The sequence below is a fragment of the Fusarium sambucinum genome, chromosome II (genome assembly GCF_050947815.1).
Source record: "Fusarium sambucinum isolate potato_lamoka chromosome II, whole genome shotgun sequence".
In the NCBI taxonomy this organism is placed as follows: Eukaryota; Fungi; Ascomycota; class Sordariomycetes; order Hypocreales; family Nectriaceae; genus Fusarium; species Fusarium sambucinum.
In genome coordinates this window covers 7925648-7946620 of record NC_139293.1, presented here as the reverse complement: position 1 = coordinate 7946620, position 20973 = coordinate 7925648, and the positions used below count along the sequence as shown (strand labels likewise).

General features: G+C 47.5%; 8 protein-coding genes across 8 annotated transcripts; 4 read left to right on the top strand and 4 right to left on the bottom strand.

Moving 5' to 3' along the window:
- Window positions 1–233: 233 nt before the first annotated feature.
- FSST1_009530 (uncharacterized protein) lies at window positions 234–1862 on the bottom strand (the record flags this gene model as incomplete). Its single annotated transcript, XM_083226513.1, has 6 exons — window positions 234–648; window positions 702–1174; window positions 1245–1318; window positions 1370–1403; window positions 1518–1537; window positions 1667–1862. 6 exons carry the CDS (start codon window positions 1860–1862, stop codon window positions 234–236), a joined length of 1212 nt encoding a protein of 403 aa, XP_083085491.1.
- Window positions 1863–4148: 2286 nt separating this feature from the next.
- On the top strand, window positions 4149–6071 carry FSST1_009529 (FAD-binding oxidoreductase; the record flags this gene model as incomplete). The annotated part of the gene is made up of 6 exons (XM_083226511.1): window positions 4149–4229; window positions 4411–4675; window positions 4737–4851; window positions 4903–4975; window positions 5027–5122; window positions 5175–6071. The coding sequence occupies 6 exons, from the start codon at window positions 4149–4151 to the stop codon at window positions 6069–6071; spliced, it is 1527 nt and encodes a 508-aa protein (XP_083085490.1).
- Window positions 6072–6191: 120 nt separating this feature from the next.
- FSST1_009528 (general substrate transporter) lies at window positions 6192–7787 on the bottom strand (the record flags this gene model as incomplete). The annotated part of the gene is made up of 1 exon (XM_083226510.1): window positions 6192–7787. The coding sequence occupies one exon, from the start codon at window positions 7785–7787 to the stop codon at window positions 6192–6194; it is 1596 nt and encodes a 531-aa protein (XP_083085489.1).
- Window positions 7788–8484: 697 nt separating this feature from the next.
- FSST1_009527 (uncharacterized protein) lies at window positions 8485–10814 on the top strand (the record flags this gene model as incomplete). The annotated part of the gene is made up of 6 exons (XM_083226509.1): window positions 8485–8541; window positions 8808–8872; window positions 8956–10408; window positions 10461–10489; window positions 10540–10659; window positions 10709–10814. The coding sequence occupies 6 exons, from the start codon at window positions 8485–8487 to the stop codon at window positions 10812–10814; spliced, it is 1830 nt and encodes a 609-aa protein (XP_083085488.1).
- A 151-nt stretch (window positions 10815–10965) lies between these two features.
- FSST1_009526 (cytochrome P450) lies at window positions 10966–12552 on the bottom strand (the record flags this gene model as incomplete). The annotated part of the gene is made up of 1 exon (XM_083226508.1): window positions 10966–12552. One exon carries the CDS (start codon window positions 12550–12552, stop codon window positions 10966–10968), a length of 1587 nt encoding a protein of 528 aa, XP_083085487.1.
- A 637-nt stretch (window positions 12553–13189) lies between these two features.
- FSST1_009525 (NADPH--cytochrome P450 reductase) lies at window positions 13190–15360 on the top strand (the record flags this gene model as incomplete). Its single annotated transcript, XM_083226507.1, has 2 exons — window positions 13190–13429; window positions 13480–15360. The coding sequence occupies 2 exons, from the start codon at window positions 13190–13192 to the stop codon at window positions 15358–15360; spliced, it is 2121 nt and encodes a 706-aa protein (XP_083085486.1).
- Window positions 15361–16572: 1212 nt separating this feature from the next.
- On the top strand, window positions 16573–17686 carry FSST1_009524 (uncharacterized protein; the record flags this gene model as incomplete). Its single annotated transcript, XM_083226506.1, has 2 exons — window positions 16573–16893; window positions 16946–17686. The coding sequence occupies 2 exons, from the start codon at window positions 16573–16575 to the stop codon at window positions 17684–17686; spliced, it is 1062 nt and encodes a 353-aa protein (XP_083085485.1).
- Window positions 17687–17766: 80 nt separating this feature from the next.
- Window positions 17767–19677, bottom strand: FSST1_009523 (glycosyl hydrolase; the record flags this gene model as incomplete). The annotated part of the gene is made up of 2 exons (XM_083226505.1): window positions 17767–17887; window positions 17939–19677. 2 exons carry the CDS (start codon window positions 19675–19677, stop codon window positions 17767–17769), a joined length of 1860 nt encoding a protein of 619 aa, XP_083085484.1.
- Between the last annotated feature and the right edge of the window lie 1296 nt (window positions 19678–20973).

Here is a 20973-nt window from a genome sequence, read left to right as displayed (position 1 = left end):
AACTAAACACATCTTGGTAGACAGAGAATCATACAAGACTGCAGTATAAACTGTTGCCAGAGTTCTGAACAGAACCCATCCCGCATTCTGATATTGGTATATAATGCTCAAAGACCGTATAGTACAAAAGAAATAAGTTATTGCTCAGTGGTATCTTGAATTCCAAAGACTGTTGTCCAAACCTCCTCCATTACCATCCCTCTAAACTTCCAACATTTCGTGTCATATCGTAATCAACTCTCATACTGTACCGTCACAGTTTTCATCTGTAAGATGGCTGGGTTGATCGTTCCACCAACGATACCCTTTTCTGAATCCGAGTCCATCCATCCAGCAGCTTGTGTATCATCCGCGTTCCCTACACTTGTTCTCGTCTCATGTCTCACGCCCTTCATGGGTCCCATAATAAAGTCTTCAGCAGGTGAATCACGTCCTTCATCAAATTGCGAGTAGTTTGTTCGTTTGCGTCGGCCTTGGGATGAAGGAGCAAGCTTGGAGCCTACAGTTTCTGATTTGCCGTATTTCGAAGACCGACCTGTTTTGCTGCCGTAGCGAGACTCTCCGATGAGCTTGGGTGCAACGTGCTTGAAGAATTTGCGGAGTGTCGGCATCGTAGCGCACATGATGATGAGGTTTGACTCGACGATACTACAAGTTACCTGATTAGATTAAGATCTTGGGGCGAACCAGGGAGTACTTACATCCATATACTCGGGTATGCAATTTCCCAAGACAAGTCCATACTCTTTAACATTCCTGGCAGAAGTGATATCCTCACGATGGATGTGATAACAGTCAAAGAACCAATTGTAAAGATTCCCATCAGGCCAATCTTTTGTTTGAAAGGTAACTGAAGCTTGAATACCATGGGGAGTGGGAGCACAAAAAGGATGACGTCGCTGGCGATATTGACGGCTGCTGTAGCAAAGTACAAGACTGGCTGGTTGACGCAACTACCTCCTGTAACAGTGATATCCCAGTTCTTGTTGATTGGATGGCAGGCAAACATGACGGCGAAGAATAGACCGATAGTGTATCCGCTGATGAAGAACATGGAGGAGTAAACGGCAATCTTGAACCATCTCTGAGGAGACAGGCGGAGGTAGAAGATTAGGAGAGCAATTTTGGCGAGAGATCCGCAGACAACATATATAATGGCAGCTACGTAGACGTCCTATTCAATAGTATGTTAGTACTTTCTCCTCTAGATGAGTATTTAAGTCGAGAGTTCGGTGAGTTCTGACCCTGAGATATCTATTAAATGTTGTAATCGGTATTTCCCAAGCATGAACACCTCCAGCCCCTGAAGCAAACATGTCTATTGAATGATCAGTATAAAAGGTCTAAAAGGGTCCTCAATAAGACTTACCGAGGCATAAAGCTACTGTAGCGACAGCGAGTATCTGCAAGTGTAGTGGTTAGCATCTATTCAACGCAACCAGGTCATCTAAACAAATAGTACAAGCCATTGGCGCTGCCTAGGTAGTGATATAGTGTCCGTAATTGAATGCACTTACATATGAGAATATGAGTAACCCTATGCAAATTGTCAGTATTCTATCTCGTCAAGGTCGATCGATCACGTCAACAACATCCGAGCAATCCTTGCAAAGATCGCCTGTTTCACCCGTGAACCAACAGAGCAAGAAAAAAAGAAAAGACTCACAATCGTCGAACTGCAATCCTCCCGTGAGAAATACCTTGACATACATCCTCTGCATGAAGAAGAGGAAACTGATGGCCAACCCGAACCCAGCTACGAGATACGCATCTGGAACACCTTGTCTTGCTGGGTTGTCAAAGTTCACCACGTAGCCCTCTGGCGGTGGGAAGAGCACCAAGACTCCATCTATCGTCGTCATCGTCTCGGAGTTCTTGTTGATAAAGGAGTGTGTTGTTGAGTTGGTTGAGTTATCGAGGAGACAAGAAAGACAAAGAGGAGAAACAGAGGGGATGGAGGCTCCTTCAAATGTAACCCGAAGAGAATGCGGCTCGAAACAGTTGTACATCAAGAGACATGCAAGGGGTAACTATATACTGACATATTCTCTGGCATCCACGATACAATAATTACTGCAACTACTACTGCCTATAGGCTAAACAAGTTTTTTACAAAGATTTCCGTTTGGCGATCTGGTACAAACAGGGAGTTTCCTTAAAACAAACGCTCCAATAGCCCTAAAGAAGACGCCATTCCGCACTTTTGGGCTTGGCCTTTGAATAGGGTCAAGCCCTGGAGATGGACTGCCGATCCGGGCAGGTGGTATAGAAGCCTATGAGTCCGAGCCACAATACGAGTAAGAGTGACAGGACAGTTCATCAGGACACTCTCATATCTTTACCCTCTCGCCACCAGTTGTGAACAGGTCTGGAGACTAAGTCTTGAAACGGTAGGAATACGGACCACAGAGCGAACTAGGAGAATATCGGAGACCAAAAGGATCTTCGAGAGTCCCCGAAGTGCCAAGAGAGCTCATTCGGTTAGGAACCGATGTTAAGCTTATCGTGTCGGAGGATTCGGTACGAGAGCTGAAAGGGTTTATATGTCCTCTATTAAGAACCGGGAATGGTACTCCTACGGGAAAGCCGTTTATGCGATGTAGAAGGGGCAAGCTCGTCCAGTGCAGAGTACCTGCATTAGTGAAGCTGGTGGTTGCTTCTTATCTTGATTCGATTAAGAAAGCGTTCATGTATACCAGTTACTGATGTAGGAGAGATGCAAGGATTAATTTTTGATCTGTCAGTTGAGTCTTGGTCCAAGAGCTATACTCACCTAAGTCAGACACTTTGTTCTGTGGGTGGTCCCTGATGAGTACATCACTCTTACACTGTAGTAACTGACAATAACATGTCACAGGATTCCTTATTGCCCGTAAAGTTCAGGTCAAGCGAACTGTACGATATAACCAAGGGTAACCCTGTCCTGCCCATCAGTGTCTTGTGTACCATCAGAGTCATGCCTGCAACAGGGCAAGGTCCGAGAAGCCATGTTGCTATTCTATTGTGTCTGTACCTGCGTCAATGACTGATTTAAATCCTCTTACATGGTTCTACCTGTCTCTCTACGGAGTAGCCTCTCCTCATTCCGCTGCCCGACTCGTTTATCATGGGGAGACCCAGTAATTAAGCAATTTCGTCTTGTTTTGTCAAGGCGTCTGTCAGACCAGCGGAATTAAAGGATATTTCCACGGAACGAATGGCAATAACGCGGAGTCTTTGACGAAGATCATTCCATGATTACTAGTAAGGATGTATCTGTATAGTGGTTGATCAACACTATGTGGGCCGTCATTGCCCTTCGCCCTCGTATTAAAGACGGCGAGCGAGAACAATAACTGATGCATGACTGATGGAACTGAGGGGCTCATTGGCTACGCATAAGAGTTACAATAAGAATTGCAGTGCTCTTCAAAGAAATGACGTTCCATCGAGAGACTGCTCACATTATGCACTACACTCGTATATCTGTCTATAGATCCCTATCAACGACACTCGCATCCCTGTAATATAAGCTATAAAACCCCCAAGTTATATACTCCACAGATGCGGCGCATGCTCAGATACAAGGGTCCTTGGGCATGCCCTGGTTGCACTACCGCAACACTACAATGCACAAAAACAACCGAAACGCCTCTTGGCAAGTCTTGGTCTCTATGCGGTACTCCCAGAGAAGAAGCTGCAAGCCATTTTTCGTTTCAACCCATCTACCACCCAACGGATACCTGGACTACCGGTATCCGTGTATACTTAAAATAAGCCTATAGCATTTAGACTACTTCCTGTTCTGTCCTCGTTCTCCGACATTAACGTGCTATACATGGAGTTTCCGGTGGTAATGGGCTGAGTCTTCAATGCTTCCATTTTCAGGTAACTCAGTCAGGATTGGGAATAGCCTCGTTGTCTCTTTCTCTAGCTCTCTTTTTACCTCTTGGTCAGCTGTATTGCAAGGGATCGACGGTATTCGTAGTCCGGTTGAGTAGTGATCTGTTAAATAAGAGACCACATTCCTCTCTCGATATTCTGTAGATCCTTACCCTTGACTCGTCTCTCTTTAATCATATCCCTTTGATACTAACACCGAGGGTATCCTTTCGTTTATTCAACTTAGTACTGTCGCTCCGGGATCTGCATATCACAACGTTGCAATAATGAAACTTCAACATCTCGCTACCCGAGCCTTGAACGCCGGTGCTGGCGTCAAGATGCTCCAGTCAAGTCCTGAACAATGCGTAAGTTTTGTGGCTTCCCGAACGAAACACAAATCGTCGATCAAGGCGCTTTGGCGTACATTTGACATTGACTATTTACACTCTTCTCGCATCTCTTGCGTTTACCCGTCACTCTGCATCTACACCACTATCACCGGCAACCCCATACTCTTTAGACATCATGACTAACACCAAGTCTAAGTGCGCTGCCTTGTTAGAAGAAGCTGGCCTGGGAGATAAGGTCGTCACTAAAGGCCAGACTCTCTGGAGTAACCGCATAGACTCTTACTGGTCTATCAGTGCCGCCTTGGAGCCTGATTGTATGGTTTTGCCTACAACTGCCGAAGATGTCTCCAAAATTATGAAGGTCATTACAAAAAACCAGTGCCAGTTTGGTATCAGAGGTGGTGGCCACGGTAACTTTGCACTGTCCAACTCGGTTGACGAGGGCATCACCGTTGACTTTGGTAAGTCGAGACCAACATCACTTAGGCTTTGACAGCTTTGACACATGCTAATTGAGCCAAGGCTACATCAATGGTACGACATATGACGAGGAGAAGAATATTGTATCTGTTGGACCTGGTGGTCACTGGCAAGATGTCTACGATACTCTTATCCCCTATGGTCTCGCTGTTGCTGGGTACGTTGCATAAGTTTGATCTTGTGTGCTCTGCTAACTTATTTGTAACAGTGGCCGTGCTGGAACAGTTGGTGTTGGTGGCTTCGTCACTGGTGGGGGAAACTCATTTTACTCTGCATCTCATGTAAGTCATTGATGTGTTCAAACTCACTTCACTCAAGCTTACATACTATAGGGAATGACGTGTGATACAGTGGCTGGTTGGCAAGTAGTTCTCGCTAATGGCGAAATTGTCGAGGCCAACGCCAACGAGAATGCTGATCTTTGGCAGGTATGTTAACTTCATCTCTTCTTAACCTGTAGCTCTTACTGACCCTCCAAAGGCAATGAAGGGCGGCTCAGGCAACTTTGGCCTTATTACTCGTATCGACCTGTATCCCATCGAATTTGCCGAGCGCTCAAACCCCGTCATCTGGGGTGGCAACCTCTTGTACAAGCCCGAATCAGGTCCTGCTGTGATCGACGCCCTCATCGACTTTACCGCCAACGTTCCCAAGGACGAGAATTCGAGCAGCATCGTCTACTGGGCCTATCTCCCTGCCATTGCTGGCGGTACCATCCTCAATGCCGCTATTGAGAACACCAAGGGCCTGGTCAAGCCTCCTGCCTTTAATGCCTACTACACTGTCCCTGATATCCAGGCTGACACCACCGTTTCCGAGAAACTGAGCGTAGTCACCAAGGAACTTGGCTCCGGTCAGCCTCCTCACTTTAGAAACATCTGGTTCACCAGCTCCTTCAAGCCCAACGCTGAGCTACTCCTTTATGTCGTTGACAAGTACAACAAACTCAACCTGGACCTCGAAGCTCTCATGCCCAGCAGCGAGTCCGGACTTAACACGCTTTGCATGTTCCAACCCATCACCAAGGCCATCGCCGACAAGGGTGTAGTCAACGGCGGCAACGTCATGGGTCTGGATTTCTACACTGCTGACGGAGATGGTATCATGTTCCTCCTTACCTGGGCTGCCAAGGGTGATAAGACAGAGGAGGACGCCATGCCTCTGCTCCAAGCGTACATTGAAGATATCGAGACGAAGGCAAAGGAGATGGGCGCTTTCTGGGAGTGGAAGTTTATTAACTACGCTCACCTCAGCCAGGACCCTTTAGCCACTGTTGGCGAGGCGGCTCTTACCAAGCTTCGTGCTGCTAGCAAGAAGTATGACCCTGAGGGAGTCTTCCAAAAGCTGCGAGCTTCTGGCGTCAAGATTCCCTTTTAAGCGATATGACGTTACGATTCACCTAATACAAGCATAGAAATTTGAATAGAATGGATTCTTTAACGAAAGAAATACAAAGCTACTTGATTTGATACAAAGGTGGAAAGTAAAGACCCTCAACTAAGCCTTGGTAAGAACTTCAGAAGTGATTGCCTTGTTGGCCATCTTCATCTCCTTCTGAACCTCTCGTGCTCGCTGAACACCAAAACCGTGTTGGAAGATGTCCCTGATATCTTCCAATGTCATTCCCTTCACCTCAGGGTAGCAGAAGTAGATGCAGACCCAACCGAGAATGCATATGGCAGCGTAGAACCCAAAGGCACCTGAAGGGGTAGTATTCTCCATCTGAGTGAGGAAAGTAGAGGCAACGATGATGTTGGAGCCCCAGCAGGTCATGGTGAGCATCATGGTTCCCATAGCGCGAACTTCCATTGGGAAGAACTCGCTTGAAAGCCAGGCGGTGTTGCCGATACCTGAAGAATAGAATCCCACAAAGAAGACCATGGAGATGAGAACGACAATAGCGGCCCATCCAACCTTGGCATCGGATGCAAGGGACAAATCGTGATTGATAGGGATGAACTTGAAGCAGACAGCAGCAATGATGAGGAAAATTCCCATAAAGGGAACTGTGCACAGAAGGATTCTTCGTCGACCTGCACGATCGACGAGCATGAGGTTAACCCAGGTGAAGATGAAGTTGGTTCCAGCAATAATAGTACCAACAGCGACGGGGTTAGAAAAGCCAACAAGTGAGAAGAGAAGAGGCGAGTAATACATGAGAGAGTTGAAACCGCTAAGTTGGGAGATGGCCATGAGTCCACAAGCAGAGACAAGAGCTCGGAAGTTGGCAGGGATAACATAGAGCTGCTTGAACACCCACCAGCCAGACTTTCCAGCATTGAGAGCCTTGGCCTCATTGACGTGATGAGTTAAGTGTCGGATCTTATCCTGGACCTGTTGCTCGGTACCATTGGGGAAGATTCGACGGATGACTGACGCGGCCTCCTCTGGCTTCCCATGGAAAATCAATTGTCTCGGAGACTCAGGACAGAAGGGTAGAAGACAAGCTAGGATGATGGCAGGAAGGGCTCCTAACCCAACCATGAACCTCCATCCGCTATTAACATGAGCAAAGGCGGCTCCAACGCCGTATGAGAGAAGCTGTCCACCGGTGATGCTCATGTTGTCAAGACCAATCATGCGTCCTCTGTACTTTGAGGGCGAACACTCGGCAATGTACAAGGGCACGATCATGGCAGCAGAGCCTACTCCGAATCCAACAACGACACGGCCAACGGTCATTTGAGCGACTGAGAAAGAAGCAGCTTGGACGACTGCACCGATAATGAATAGGAGACAGCCGACATAGATGGCTACCTTTCGTCCATATCGATCAGCTGTTGCTCCAGCAAAGATGGCTCCGATGAAAGCACCACCAGATGTAACGGAAGTGACGAGTTCTTTCTCTTGTGATGTAAGAGTCTTGCCGAGATCTTGGTGGATGTAGACGAGGACGGCGGAGATGATGCCGGTATCGTAACCAAAGAGCATGCCACCAATGGCAGCTGTGATGGAGACGAGCCAGGAGAACTTGCCCGTCTTAGTCTGCTCGATAGAATCGAGGTCGTCGATGTTGACCTCTTGGATGGAGTCTGGAGAGTTGTTGTGTTCAAGATGCTCAAGATGACCTTTTGAGTCTTCCTTGACGGACATGATGAAGAGTTTGAATGGTGAAGAATGAGTTGATGCGATTGCAGAAGTAAGAAGGGTGATGCTGATTTGAATGAGATGAACTGGAATGTTTGATGCCGACAACGTCTCTTTATATATCTGATGTTCAACGTGAAGCACACTACATGAACCAAGATATTGAACTTGGTACAGTATATGATGCTACACCAAAACCTGATTATCTTAAATTGACGAAAAGAAAGAATTTCCTTTCTCAGAAAGAAAAACGTGGAATTAGTTGACATATACTGACTATCAATTGCCTACGGGGAAAACGACGCATGCAATGATTGGATAGAGATACAGTCTCGACCATTGGCTAGGCACGTACACTCCGAAAATCTCTCAGTAGAGCATGAACTATTTCTTCCCCAGATGATCAACGTTTGAGGCTATTCTACATCACGATTAGACTGCTTCAACCCCACGGGGTAGGCGGGGCGTTTCGCCAGTGAGCTTCCAGGGAGTATGACGTTAAAGTTCGGTACTAGATCCACTGAGGCTCAGCGTAGGTGCGGAGTTTACCAGCACCGGCTCGGGCAGAATTACCGTTTACGTCCCAAAGAGGTAACTACCCTTTTAAGTTAAAATGGGACTTCCTCTTTTCTTTCTTTCCATTCATTTACCTCATCTATCATCACAAGTTTTATTTCCTATTTTCATTCATTGTGGAATGAATATGCAAGAGCCTCAGGCTTCATCGACGGCTACTAACAGGCCTCTGAATCCATGTACAGTAAGCTAACTGCCCTACCTACCTACCCTAAGACTAGACCTGTAATAGGTAGCTAACAGATGCTGTTCCTAGGTTTGCAGGCAAAGGTCAGTCTGTCTTTATCTTATCAGGGCAGGAAATATCGTCCGTTGATAGTGCGGTTACTTTGTTGTCTTGTTTGAAGTAACTGGCTCTAACTAGTATCTATTTCCATCTCTGACAGGCATCTAAAGTGTAAGTTCTTCTGAATGACCTCATTCTTCCTTCGTAATCACTAACTTCTACAGGCGATAACGACAAAACATGTTCAAACTGTCGAAGGAGTGATATTGAGTGTGTACGTGGTTATAGTGTGAGATTTCGTCATGGTCTGAATCCCAGGTAAGTTCCTTGCCTCCACTCGGTCCTTCTTACACTCACTCACCCATCACCAAGTATACGTTCTGGCAAGACTGCCGAAGCCAAAGCAAAAGAATACAATTTCTCTCAAGATCAACCATGGGTCAAAACAACCAGAACCCTAAGTTTTGTCGACGAAACTACAGACGTGATCAACATTCATGATTCCGGTGCTGCCAACTTTGATACCTTGGATAGCTTCGGGGATGATATCGATTCTTCACCACCTCTGGATCCTCTTTATAAACTCCAGTCACAAGATTCCGTGGAACAGGACAGGCCTAGATCTGTAGCAGACTTGACAGAAACCCCTTCCAACGACAGCCAACGCCCGTCCAAGAAGCGAGCCCTGAGTTCTTCTTCTGCTGGACCATGGCTGACTGCTACTCCTCGTTCGAACCCTCCTGATGCTCTATCACCTAGTCAAAGATCCGACAACGACATCATTCTTGGCGTAGCGAGTCCTCAGGTCGCTGCTGCACTTGCAAGCTCCCGCCAGACAGATCTATCAATTCCAGTTGATCATGTCACTGAAGCCATCTCTGGTATATACCTCGACGCACCAAGGTGGCCGCTTCAAGATCCACAAGAGGCTATGTTATTTTACAACTTCATTCACGTTCTTGCCCCTCTTTTCGACTTGTGCGACAGTGAACGACACTTTGCTACCATTGTTCCTCGGCGAGCCGTCTTGTGCCCTCCTCTGATGAACGCAGTACTCGCTGCCTCTGCCAAACGCCTAAGCAGAGTGGATGGATTTGATGAGTTGATCGGTGATAGATATCACCAAAACTGTCTCGATGCTCTCATCCCAGCATTGTCCAGTTCCGCTGCTGTCATGGATGAGAACCTACTTACGGCAATTGTGATCCTTCGCTATATGGAGGAACTCGATGTGCCTCTCACATCCGCCGAAACAGCCAGCGAATCACATCTTGTTGGCACAAGAGTCTTTGTCGCAGCACAGGAAAAGATTCTTGATTTCACTGGCCTCCGCCGCGCAGCGTTTTGGGTCGCCCTCAGGCAAGAGATACACATGTCATTTATGCAAGCTCGACCTGTTGACCCCAACTTTGCACTGGAAGATATCTCGCGTCTCGTCCAAAATGATGATACCTGTTGTACCTTTGCAAACCTGACCATCCTGCAATGTGCTGCGTGCCTTCGCTATTGCTACGGTTCCGAAGACCAGAGCTTCTCAGCGTGGGAGAGACTACAGGAAGCCCAAGAGAGATGGTGGGCAGAAAGGCCGTGGCACTTTCATCCAATGTATATCAACGAAAGTGATGATGTTCCTGGATTCTTCCCACAAGCGCTTTATCTTAACGATGCAGTTGTCACAGGAGTACTTCATTACTTGTTGATCAAGGTTCTACTTGCGGCTCATAACCCCAGAACACCGAAACTGGGTCCCGGACAAGCTAAAGCAGCCAAGACGATAAATGAAGAAATAAGAAAGACTGTCAGGATGGTTTGCGGAGTAGCTGAGGTATAGTAGTCTATCTATCTTGACCAAAACAGCGTCTGCTAACACGCACAAGTCGAATCAAAGAAACCCAACAGGTTTTGCGTATGTTTTCCATTGCTAGTTTATCATTATCTCGTGTTAATCGTTTTTAGATATGCCTGCCTCGCCATAACAATGGCTGGTGATCGATTTAATAATCTATATGAACAAGAAGCCCTTTATAATGTCCTTCAAAAGGCAGATGTTCAATTTGGGTGGCCGAATCGATCAGTGTAAGAACAACTTAATATCGAGTAAATCACGAGACTAACGGATAAATAGACAAGAGTATTTGAAGGAGGCTTGGGGCTGGACTGAATCTCCTATAAATGTGAATTCTGGAATGCCAATCGCGGGGATGCTTAACAGTAATTTACAATTAGTATGATGATGATGATTCTATACGTACATACACAAGGCAATCCACAGTTCTTAAGATGGCCTGCTCATGTCACCGAGTTCAGCTGACACTAAACACTCCATGTATTGGCCAAATATGTCAAATTCATAAAGCTATCACAATTAATAATTCTGTTCTTCTAGCTATGCTTTTCATTATCCTCATCCCCTCCCAAGTCCCGACGCCAAACCTTGAGGGGCATGGGCCCTGGTGCAAGATTCATAGCCTCAGTCCTGGACGGCTCCCACTCGGCAAAAGGCAGTGCCCACTCATACCGATGCACTACACTAGCCAGTAGTACAGTTTGTTCCAGATAACTAATATTCCTGCCGATACAACCACGCGCTCCAGTGCTGAAAGAGATGAAGTACGACTGCAAGTCCTTGCCCTTCTCCCCAAGCCAGCGTTCTGGGACGTAGGCCTCAGGGTCAGGGAAGATGTTTGGGTCTCGATGAGCAACATATGCTGAGATGGACACAGTTGTGTTGCCTGGGATATAATCACCCAGAATATTCCAGCCTTCGGGTGGCGTGCGGCGAGGAAGACCAAAAGTGGTGGGTGGTGTGATGCGTAGCGACTCGTCCAAACAGGCGCGAAGATAGGGGAGATGCTTGACTTTGTCGTATGGAGCGACGACTTCCTCTGGGTCCAAAACAGAGTCGACTTCCTGGCGAAGCTTGGTCATACAAGAAGGGTTCTTGAGGAGCCAGTACATGACATTGTTCATGGCAATAGCCGTAGTGTCGGATCCAGCATTCATCATTATCGATACTTCAGCGACGATTTCTCCCCATTCGAGGCCAGGAGGGTTGGCCTCACTGTGGTCCATCAGGGCCTGAAAGAAGTCGGGTAGTCTCTCGCCCTTGTTGTACCGTTCGAGGCGCTGAGTTGCGCGGTGATAGACGATATCGTTCCAACCCTCGTTCAGATTCCACCACTTGCTAAAATCTTTGGAGAAATACTTTGAAATCTCGACATTAGCATTGTACCACTTCTCTGTCCAAGCCAGAATGGATTGGGCGCGAGCTGTTGAGTGAAGACACTCGCGGAAGTTGACGTTGTGGATAGATCCATCCATTCTCTCAGCCTTGACAAGATCGTGGCCCTGATCCAAGAACCCAAGACGCTCGCTGAGGCCAATGTCGGCAATGGCATCAAGTGTGAAGAAGTTTGTAAAGGCGCGGTAGTCAAACTTAAGGTCTTCGGGGTTAGGGCGCGTGAATCCCTCCTTTAGAGGTAAAGTGCAAGCAGCGTCAGCAGCACGAATGAACCTCTCTGCCTTATCGGCGACTTTGAACTCCCAGTTTTCGAGATTCTTCAGCGCATACGCAGCAGAAAGGGCACGACGCTTCCGAGCATGATCTGCCTTGTCGATAACATCGGCAAGGTGGTAATGCGTTCCAGCAAGAGTTTCATAGAACTCTCCCTTTGTGCATTTCGTGCCGTGGCCGTAGATATCCTTGATTGCCTGTACGGAACCGTAGGAAAGAGAGTTGGGGCCGGTGCGAATCACGGGATGGGTCTTGTGCATCTCATAGAGAGTTTTTGAGCGGAAACCTCTAGCGGCTTCTCGTACAAAGGGTAGGTTGGTTATTCCCGCCAAGGGGTGGAAGTTGGGGTAGCGACGAAGACCCTTGGCATCGCGGAGGTATTGGAATATGGGGTAAAGAATTAAATATGTGACAAGGAATAGAGCTGCTGAAACAGTGACAAGTTGTGCGTACATTTTGAAGGTCGTTTGAAGATTGAGAGGGAGAGCTTGACGAACAGGCTGAGGTCTTGGGAGATGTGATATACTTTACACAACACAAGTTCAACAATGGAGTGTTGTGTTGACCCAATTCGTATACACATGCCATGGCTTAGTTGCCATATCTGACAAAAGAGAGAAAGACGCTGATTTAGGAAATATTGGGGAGTGTTAGTCTAGACTATCGATACCCCCATCAGACACCCCTCAGCAATGCCGAGATCTGCGGGGAACAAAACGTGGGGTAGGACAGATGACAGAATCTGGAGTTGCCGACTTGAGAATATTTCCTTTATCGTCCTGTTTACTGGTTACAGATACTACTGCATGATGTATATGGAGACGAGAGGCGAAGATGCGGGATGATCTACACATCAAGGTTCGGGTTGGTGGGAATAACAGAAGGAAGGGACTAAGTTAGTCGAATCTAGAACGAGACATCCGAATCGGGTAATTCTCCCCATTGAGTGCAATGAACATGAAAACAAGTCTGCGAATACCTTCAACTCTCCGTACACCCTATAGGAAAGACCAAAACAAATATGAATACCAAACTCTCTCTTCCTGCCTCCAGGTCAAATTGCCAAACTATCCTTCACCTACAGCCGAAATCATGACAAACTTATTTGCAGCCGACACTCTTCTCTCCCAGTTGGGTCCTCCCCAATCAGTCGCTGATATCACTGCTTTGAGCGCCCTCGGCGTTGCATCAGCAGCATATCTCCTCAGAGGCATCGCCTGGGATAGACCGGATCCTTACCATCATGTCTGGTTTGAACGCATGGGCTCCAAGAGCGGTGCTTCTTCAGGTCCCAAAGCAACTCGCGATATAGCCAAGAGATTAGAAGAGAATGTATGCTTTACCGATGAATCTACTCGATGAAGTTCGCTAACAATCGGCAGGGTAAGGATGTTGTCATCTTCTGGGGCTCTCAGTCCGGCACCGCGGAAATGCTCGCCAACAGACTCTCAAAAGAGTGTCATCTTCGCTTCGGTCTCCAGACTCTCTGCGCTGACCTTTGCGATTATGATCCAGAATCTATCGCCAATCTCTCTCAAAGCAAACTTGTAATCTTCATCCTATCTACATACGGTGAAGGCGATCCCAGTGACAACACAGCCGCCTTTTGGGACTGGCTTACCAAGACATCCAATATCCAACTACCTAACTTGAGGTATATGGCCTTTGGTCTTGGAAACACCAGTTACAGATACTATAACCGTGTCATCGACGTTGTAGTACAACATCTTGACAAATCTGGTGCTCAACGGCTCATGCCTACTGGCAAAGCAAATGATGCCCAGGGCGGTACTGAGGAAGACTTCTTGTCTTGGAAGGATGATCTTTATACTCATTTCCAAGAGAAGCTGGGCTATCAAGAGCGTGATATCCCATACGAGCCGAGCATTCGGCTTATACAAGATGATTCGCTTGATATCATGGACCTCAATCTTGGAGAACCTATCCCAAACCGAAGCGGACCTGCAAAGGTTGTAAAGCAATACTCTCCTATTCGCCCTCTGGCTATCCAGTCATCTCAAGAACTTTACACGTCTCCGGGAAGAAACTGTCTCCACATGGAGCTCGATATTTCGGATCAACCTGAACTTCGATACAGAACTGGCGATCATCTAGCCATCTACCCGATCAATCCCGATCAAGAAGTCCAGTTTCTTCTTAAAGCTCTTGGCTTGGAAGACCGAGCTGAAGCCCCTCTCCTCGTTCAAACCCTTGAAGAGGGTGCATCTAGTAAGATCCCTAGTCCTACGTCGGCGCTGGCGCTGTTCCGCCATTATCTTGAAGTAGCGGCGCCAGTGTCTCGAGAGACTGTCGGACAACTGGCAAAATTCGCACCTTCATCTGGAAGTGCTGAGGCATTGGCAGTTTTGGCCAAGAGTAAGGAAGCGTATGCTACCTACATTGCCAGCAATCACATCACCATGGGCCGTCTGTTGCATCTCGTCGCTCCTGGAACCGTCTGGCTCAATCTGCCTCTCTCGTACGTCGTTGAGACGTTACCTTGCATTCAGCCACGGTACTATTCTATATCCTCCTCGAGTACAGTCTCAGCTCGCAAACTTTCAATCACTGTGGGCGTTGATAAGTCGCCGCTGCATCAAGACCCAAGCAAGTGCATCCGTGGTATCACGACAAACTACCTCTACGCCCTCGGAAACGCCATCGATGGCGATGCTTCACAGCCAGATGTTGGTCCCGACGCTCCATCGTATGCCTTGTCTGGCCCTGGTGATGCTCTCAAGGGTCACAAGGTGTTTGCTTGTATCCGTCGTTCAAACTTCAAACTCCCAACATTGAGTTCAACGCCAATCATCATGATCGCTGCTGGCACAGGTCTCGCCCCATTCCGTGGCTTCATTCTTGAGAGAGCTCGTCTCCAAGCTGTCGGAAAGCCCATCGGTAAGATGCTTTTGTTCTTCGGATGTCGCTCCCCGGATCAAGATTACCTCTACCGCGATGAACTTGCCGAGGTTACCCAAAAGCTGCAAGGCTGCCTTGAAGTTGTAAATGCTTTCTCGCGAGCTGAAGAGGAGCCTAAGAAGTATGTGCAAGACAGAGTGGAAGAGAGAAAGAGTCAAGTGTGTGATCTTCTACAAGAGGGTGCCAGTATCTACTTTTGTGGTCGTGCGGCTATGGCGAGGGAGGTTGGGAATGTAGTTGAGGAGTCGATGAAGAAGCAGAACAATTGGACTGATGAAGAGGCTCGAAGCTGGGCCGAGTCGGCGAAGAAGGGAAACAAGTGGCTTGAAGATGTTTGGGGCTGAATTGTTTACCTTCCTATGGAGTTGATCGATTATGGTTTTGGTGTAAAGCGAGATTGATATGATCTGGTAGAAGATATGAACCAAAGAGTTTACAGCATTCGTTTCATGCAATTTCTTCTTAAGATTGAGTGCCAATAGACTGGTAGAAATAGAATAATTTCTTTACTCTGCTTGACCAGAGATATATTCTAGGCATGAATAGCTGATTCAAAGCTGCCTCACCTACTCCGTAGTCAGCAGAAAATTGGCATCCTAAGTCTTAGGAAACAAAGACAAGTAGCCTAAGAGCTATAGTCTAAGGAGCATAAACTGACCTACTACTTTCGTCTCCTGCTTCCGACGGTCAATTTTTCTGATACCCTGAAGCTCACCTGGCAATCCAAGTCCATTATACTAGCAAAGATTTCCATAGTGAGACCCAATAACTACAGTGGTCTATTCATTCGAGATTTTACCGAATAATTTTAACGAAGTATTCTAGCGAAATATTCTCCCAGCCAATCCAAGTAACCTGGACGTAATACACAGTATATGTACCCACCCAGGTAACTATTCCAACGGCGTAAATTTCAGTAGAAAGCATTGGCGGAGAAATCTTCCGATTCTAGAATCCCCATTCTTCGGCCATTATTTCCAATCACGTAGGGCCAGAGTCAAGCCTCAGCTGCAATGTGGGGGACAACGACGATCAATTGGCTTGACCAAAATGCCCAAATACGGTAGGAGGCGCCGAAAAGATACTTCGTAGTTTCTTACCGCATCAGGTAATATTCTCTTAGATCCACTTGTGAGCGCATCGCGAACTTGCATGTCTAACATGAGAGAACTTGGTAACTTAGCTATATGTTTACAGAGATAATAGATATGCTGTTAGTTTAACATGTCACTGCATTACTTCTGCATCAATACACATACAAACAGACCGCTTCACCATGTGTAACGTGGGGTATCGGGGTTCACTCGCTCGGGTTGATCCTTGACTTACACCGAGTCGAATATGGGGAAGACGATGAGAAAATGTCTGGGAAACACAAGGACAGCCTCTCTCTTTTCCGAATACCGAGAGAAGACTCCAAGTATAAGGGACAAGAGCTCGCCCATGATTGCCTTTCTCTGGTCCTTCACTCATCAATCTCGACGCCTTGAAACCCAACAGACATTCGAGCTCATCCCAACCTCTAAGCTCAATTCTTTCTTAATTTCTGCTCCAAAATGTCCTCCCCAAAGCTCCAAGTCGCCGTCGCCGGTCTCGGTCGCATGGGCGCTCGTCACGCCCTCAATTTCCATAACAGAACTCCCCGCGCTGAACTCGTCGCAGCCTTCACTCCCATCCCAAAAGAAGCTGAATGGGCCAAGGTTAATCTCGAGGGCGTTGTTATTTACAATGACTACCAAGAGATGCTCAAGCACCCTGGTCTTCAGGCAGTTGTGGTCGCTACTGTCACTACTGCGCACGCAGAGGAAGCTATCCAGGCCATTGAAGCTGATAAGCATGTTCTTTGCGAAAAGCCTCTTAGCACAAGCGTTGAGATTGTAAGTATTCTTCCCTCCTTTGATTAAGCTTGTGTCTGACTTATTGTTCCAGTCACAATCTGTCGTCGATGCCGCAGCAAAGAAACCTCACCTCAAAGTCATGTGCGGTTTCTCTCGTCGTTTCGATGCTTCATACCGGGACGCCTTCGAACGAATGGACAGTGGTGCTATTGGCCGTCCCTCTATCTTCCGATCCCAAACATGCGACAAGCTCGACCCTTCTGGCTTCTTCGTGGCCTACGCCGAGTTCAGCGGCGGTATCTTTGTCGACTGCAACATTCACGACATTGATCTGGCCCTTTGGTACTTTGGACAAGACTCAATCGTCAAATCCGTTGTCGCTACTGGTATCACAGCAGTGCAGCCAGACCTTCGCAAGCATAACGATGTCGACAACGCCGTCGGTCTGGTAGAGTTTTATGGCGGAAAAGTTGCTTATTTCTATTCCTCGCGTATGATGGCAGCCGGACAGCACGATATGTCTGAGATTATCGGCACCGAGGGTAAAATCGCTATCAATGCGAACCCTGTCGGAACATTGGTGGAGATGCACGAGGCTGCCGGTGTTCGACGACAGATCCCTGGCGATTACTACGGCAGGTTTGAGCATGCTTTTGTTGCGGAATCCAACGAGTTCACTGCTGCTGTCCTCGATAACACAGCCCTTCCATTTAAGCTCACTGGAGCTGTCCAGGCTGTCAAGATTGGCTGTGCTCTTCAGGAGTCACTGAACTCGGGCAAGAAGATCAGCTTTGATGAGGCAGGCCGTCGCGTGGAGGGATCCAAGTTGTAAAAGTGTTACGGTAGTCTCATGTACGTCGTATGTCTTGCAATAAGTCATATCTACTTTACATATAATACATAATCCATCTTCTATCGATTTCTCTCTGGCCAAGCATCGGCAAGACCCTCATAAATCGTCACATTACTGAATGTCACATCACCACTTCCACTATGGAAGAAGCGAATATCAGTTGAATCGGCATACCAGGAACTAAAAAAAGGTTAGTAAAACGTCATAGGGCCGGGTATTGGGTAATCTTACCGAGCCCAGGTGGCCACACCGAATCGGTCGTTGGCGTGAACCTCGACCATAGCGTTATCAACAACAATAGTAAGATCCAAGGTCTCAATCTGCTCTTCGTCATCGATGACAACGTCAAACAGACGGAGTCGACCAGCTTCATTTCGGGAGTCGATATCGCTGGTCGTAAGGGCGGCAGCACTGGTGTTGCTGCGGTCAATGATGATAGACTCGTTGGAGAACTGGTAGTAGATAGTCGTGGACTCCTTCTCAGAAGCCAAGATCTGGAAACCAGCTTTCAGGTCAGAGTCGCGGGCAGACTTGGGGAAGGAGATGGAGCTCTTAAGAAGGTAGAACTTGGAGTCGGGGTTGTTGTCAAAAGTGGTTGATCCTGACTTGCTGATGTTTCGACCAGCTTCAATAATGGGCTTCACCTTTGTGAACTCAGCCATGGGCTCACGAGCAATAACCTGCTTCATGGTGGCGAGCTCCAGGATACCTGACTCGTTTCTCTCAACGCGCCATGAACCCTCCTCTCGAGAAAGCTCGTTATCGACAACATTGCTGATCTTGCCAACAGTAAGCTCACGGGGAAGAAGCAGGGCTCCAGTCCAGTTCTGCTGTGGGGTAGGGAACAGCTTCAGGTCGCCATAGTAGTCTCCAGTGAGCCATAAGTAGCTGATGAACCGGTCTGGCGCTCCGCTCTTCTTTGACGCCTTTGAGTCAGAGGGCAGGTACTTGCCAGCAGCGGCATAAGCAGAGTGTCCCCAGTCCATTTTGCCGACCATTGTGGGGGTGAATTTAGCCTTGCCCTTCTCCATGGTGGTGTTTCCTGCAGCCCAGAGCATCTCACGAAATTGTGAGACTTGACTAGGTGCTGGTGCTTCAGACCATTCTGCACCGAAAGTCATAAAGGTTTCACCGTCAGAGTTGTAACCCTCCTCATCGATGCTGAAAATGTTACCGACCTCAAAGTTGAAGCCGTAGCGTCCAGCCCAGATACCCTCGCCCCAGGTCGTGTTGGCCTTCTCGTGCCACCACTCACCCATGTACTCCCAGTACTGGAACTCAGGGTCATACTGACGGTAGAGGAACATGCTAGGGCCCTTTTGTTGGACGCCTCCAGAGATCACGCTGTACCATACACCTGGCTCGCTCTCCAGGATGTTGTCGAGCTCCTTGTTCTTGAAAACAAAGGGATCACGGAAAGCTGTAACATTGAGTGCAAAAGGTTGATCCGGAATAGCGGGGCCGCCTCGAACTTTTGTGAAGTTGCGTCCTCCGTCTGTAGATACAGCGAGGGACTGGGTCTCGGCGCCGCGGGTGTGGTTGATAGTCCAGTGGATGGGGAGGTATGAGACAGAGGTGTAGAAGAGCGTAGGCGTGCCATTGATGCCAACAGGGATGACTGATCCATCAAAAACGGCAACTGGATCATTCAGACCTCCAGCGCGAATGAAAGGTGCACCGCCTGGGTTGAGGTCCTTGTAGGTAACCAAATCATCTGTTGTGGCACCAGAAGCACCCTCGTGTAGGAAGCCAACATGGAAAAGTCCAGTCTTGGGATCAGTGTAGTGCATACAAGGATCTCCAATTTGTCCAGTAGGTGGAAGGACGTGAGCTCGTGGACGCCATGTGTTATAAATGGTGAGGTTGGCTAGGGTTGACAGATTGGGAGGAGCTCGGTTGTAGTCCAACTTGGGAGTTGATGGACTGGCCCAGGCAAGTGAGCCAGCCGTTAAGAAAAGCGAGAACTTCATGATTGACACTTTGACGACCACGTACAGTCGATGCAGCAGAAAATTGAATTCGAGGAGCCGCTGACGCTCATACATATATCCTAATCACAACAGCCCAGGCAAACTCTGTCGCCCCGACAGGCAGGGAGCGGGGATGGTAACATCGTCATGAGAAAAGCCAACTTTGAGCCAAGCCCATGGTATGCCCATGCTCAACCCGACCCAAAGAACGGGATTCTTTCTTCTCCCATTGCGATGTTCGGCGATACCACGGCGTGAACAGGGCAGAGAACAGTCCCCGAGGCTTAACTTTTACCAAAGTAAACCTGGAGTCCGGAGACCTGTGGAGTTTGTGTGGGGAGATCGACAGTTTCTCGTTTCCCGTTCTACCTTTGAACGTTGGTGTTGAGTTCGCGGTGACGTAGACTTCGGGGAAGAATAAGCTTGGCGGACGGCGCTAGAAATTTATACTTTTTGCCGTGAGGAAGTTCTGGAATCAAGATTTAGCCAATTGATCTTTTCTGGGTTGATCGAGATGTCCAATTAATGATAAATGATTGATCTGCATTTCTGACTGGCAGGTTCACCATGATAGATGTACCTGCCTACTGTTGTTCGGGGAATCATGGTTGTCGAATGACATATGGGGTGAGCGGATCCATTGTCGGTCCGAGAAAAGGCACCACTTCCCCAAGTCTACAAGCATTCGATGTTGCAGTCAAAGGAACAAACTCATGAATTGCCTCGTCTTTGCGAGAAAAAAAATGGTTCCTCACAAAGATGGAATAACGAGGCTGGATCGAAATGCATGAGCCAATTTTATAGGACGATGCCCCATCTATTACTACACAACTGGGCCTGGTGATTTAAATAATTCATGCAGAACCTAAAAAGGATCCACGAGGTTGATGGGGCAGAGCCTCACCTCAGGGTTGCAGAAAACTTAATACATACTCATAACCTAAAAAACATAATAATTGAGTCACTTTATGCCGCTCTTATTAGTCCATACATGTTCTATCCCAAGCTTAGTTGTCAAGTTTCCTGCCATCCTCTATTCTCCTTTGCCTTTCTGGTCAAGGTCAAATTCTTAGAACTATATTGTAATTTTTTCATTCTGAGACGTGTGGATTTATAATTAGTAATTACTACCCAGATGAGCTAGACATGTATTATGTATATGAAAGTATAGTTGTGAAAGAAACTAGCCTTTCTCTCAGTTGTGTTGTGAGGATGCGGCAAAGGTTATATTCGTGGTTTTAATGAGTCCCTCTAATGTATAAACTTATACTAGTTCACGCATTAGTTTCCCATGCG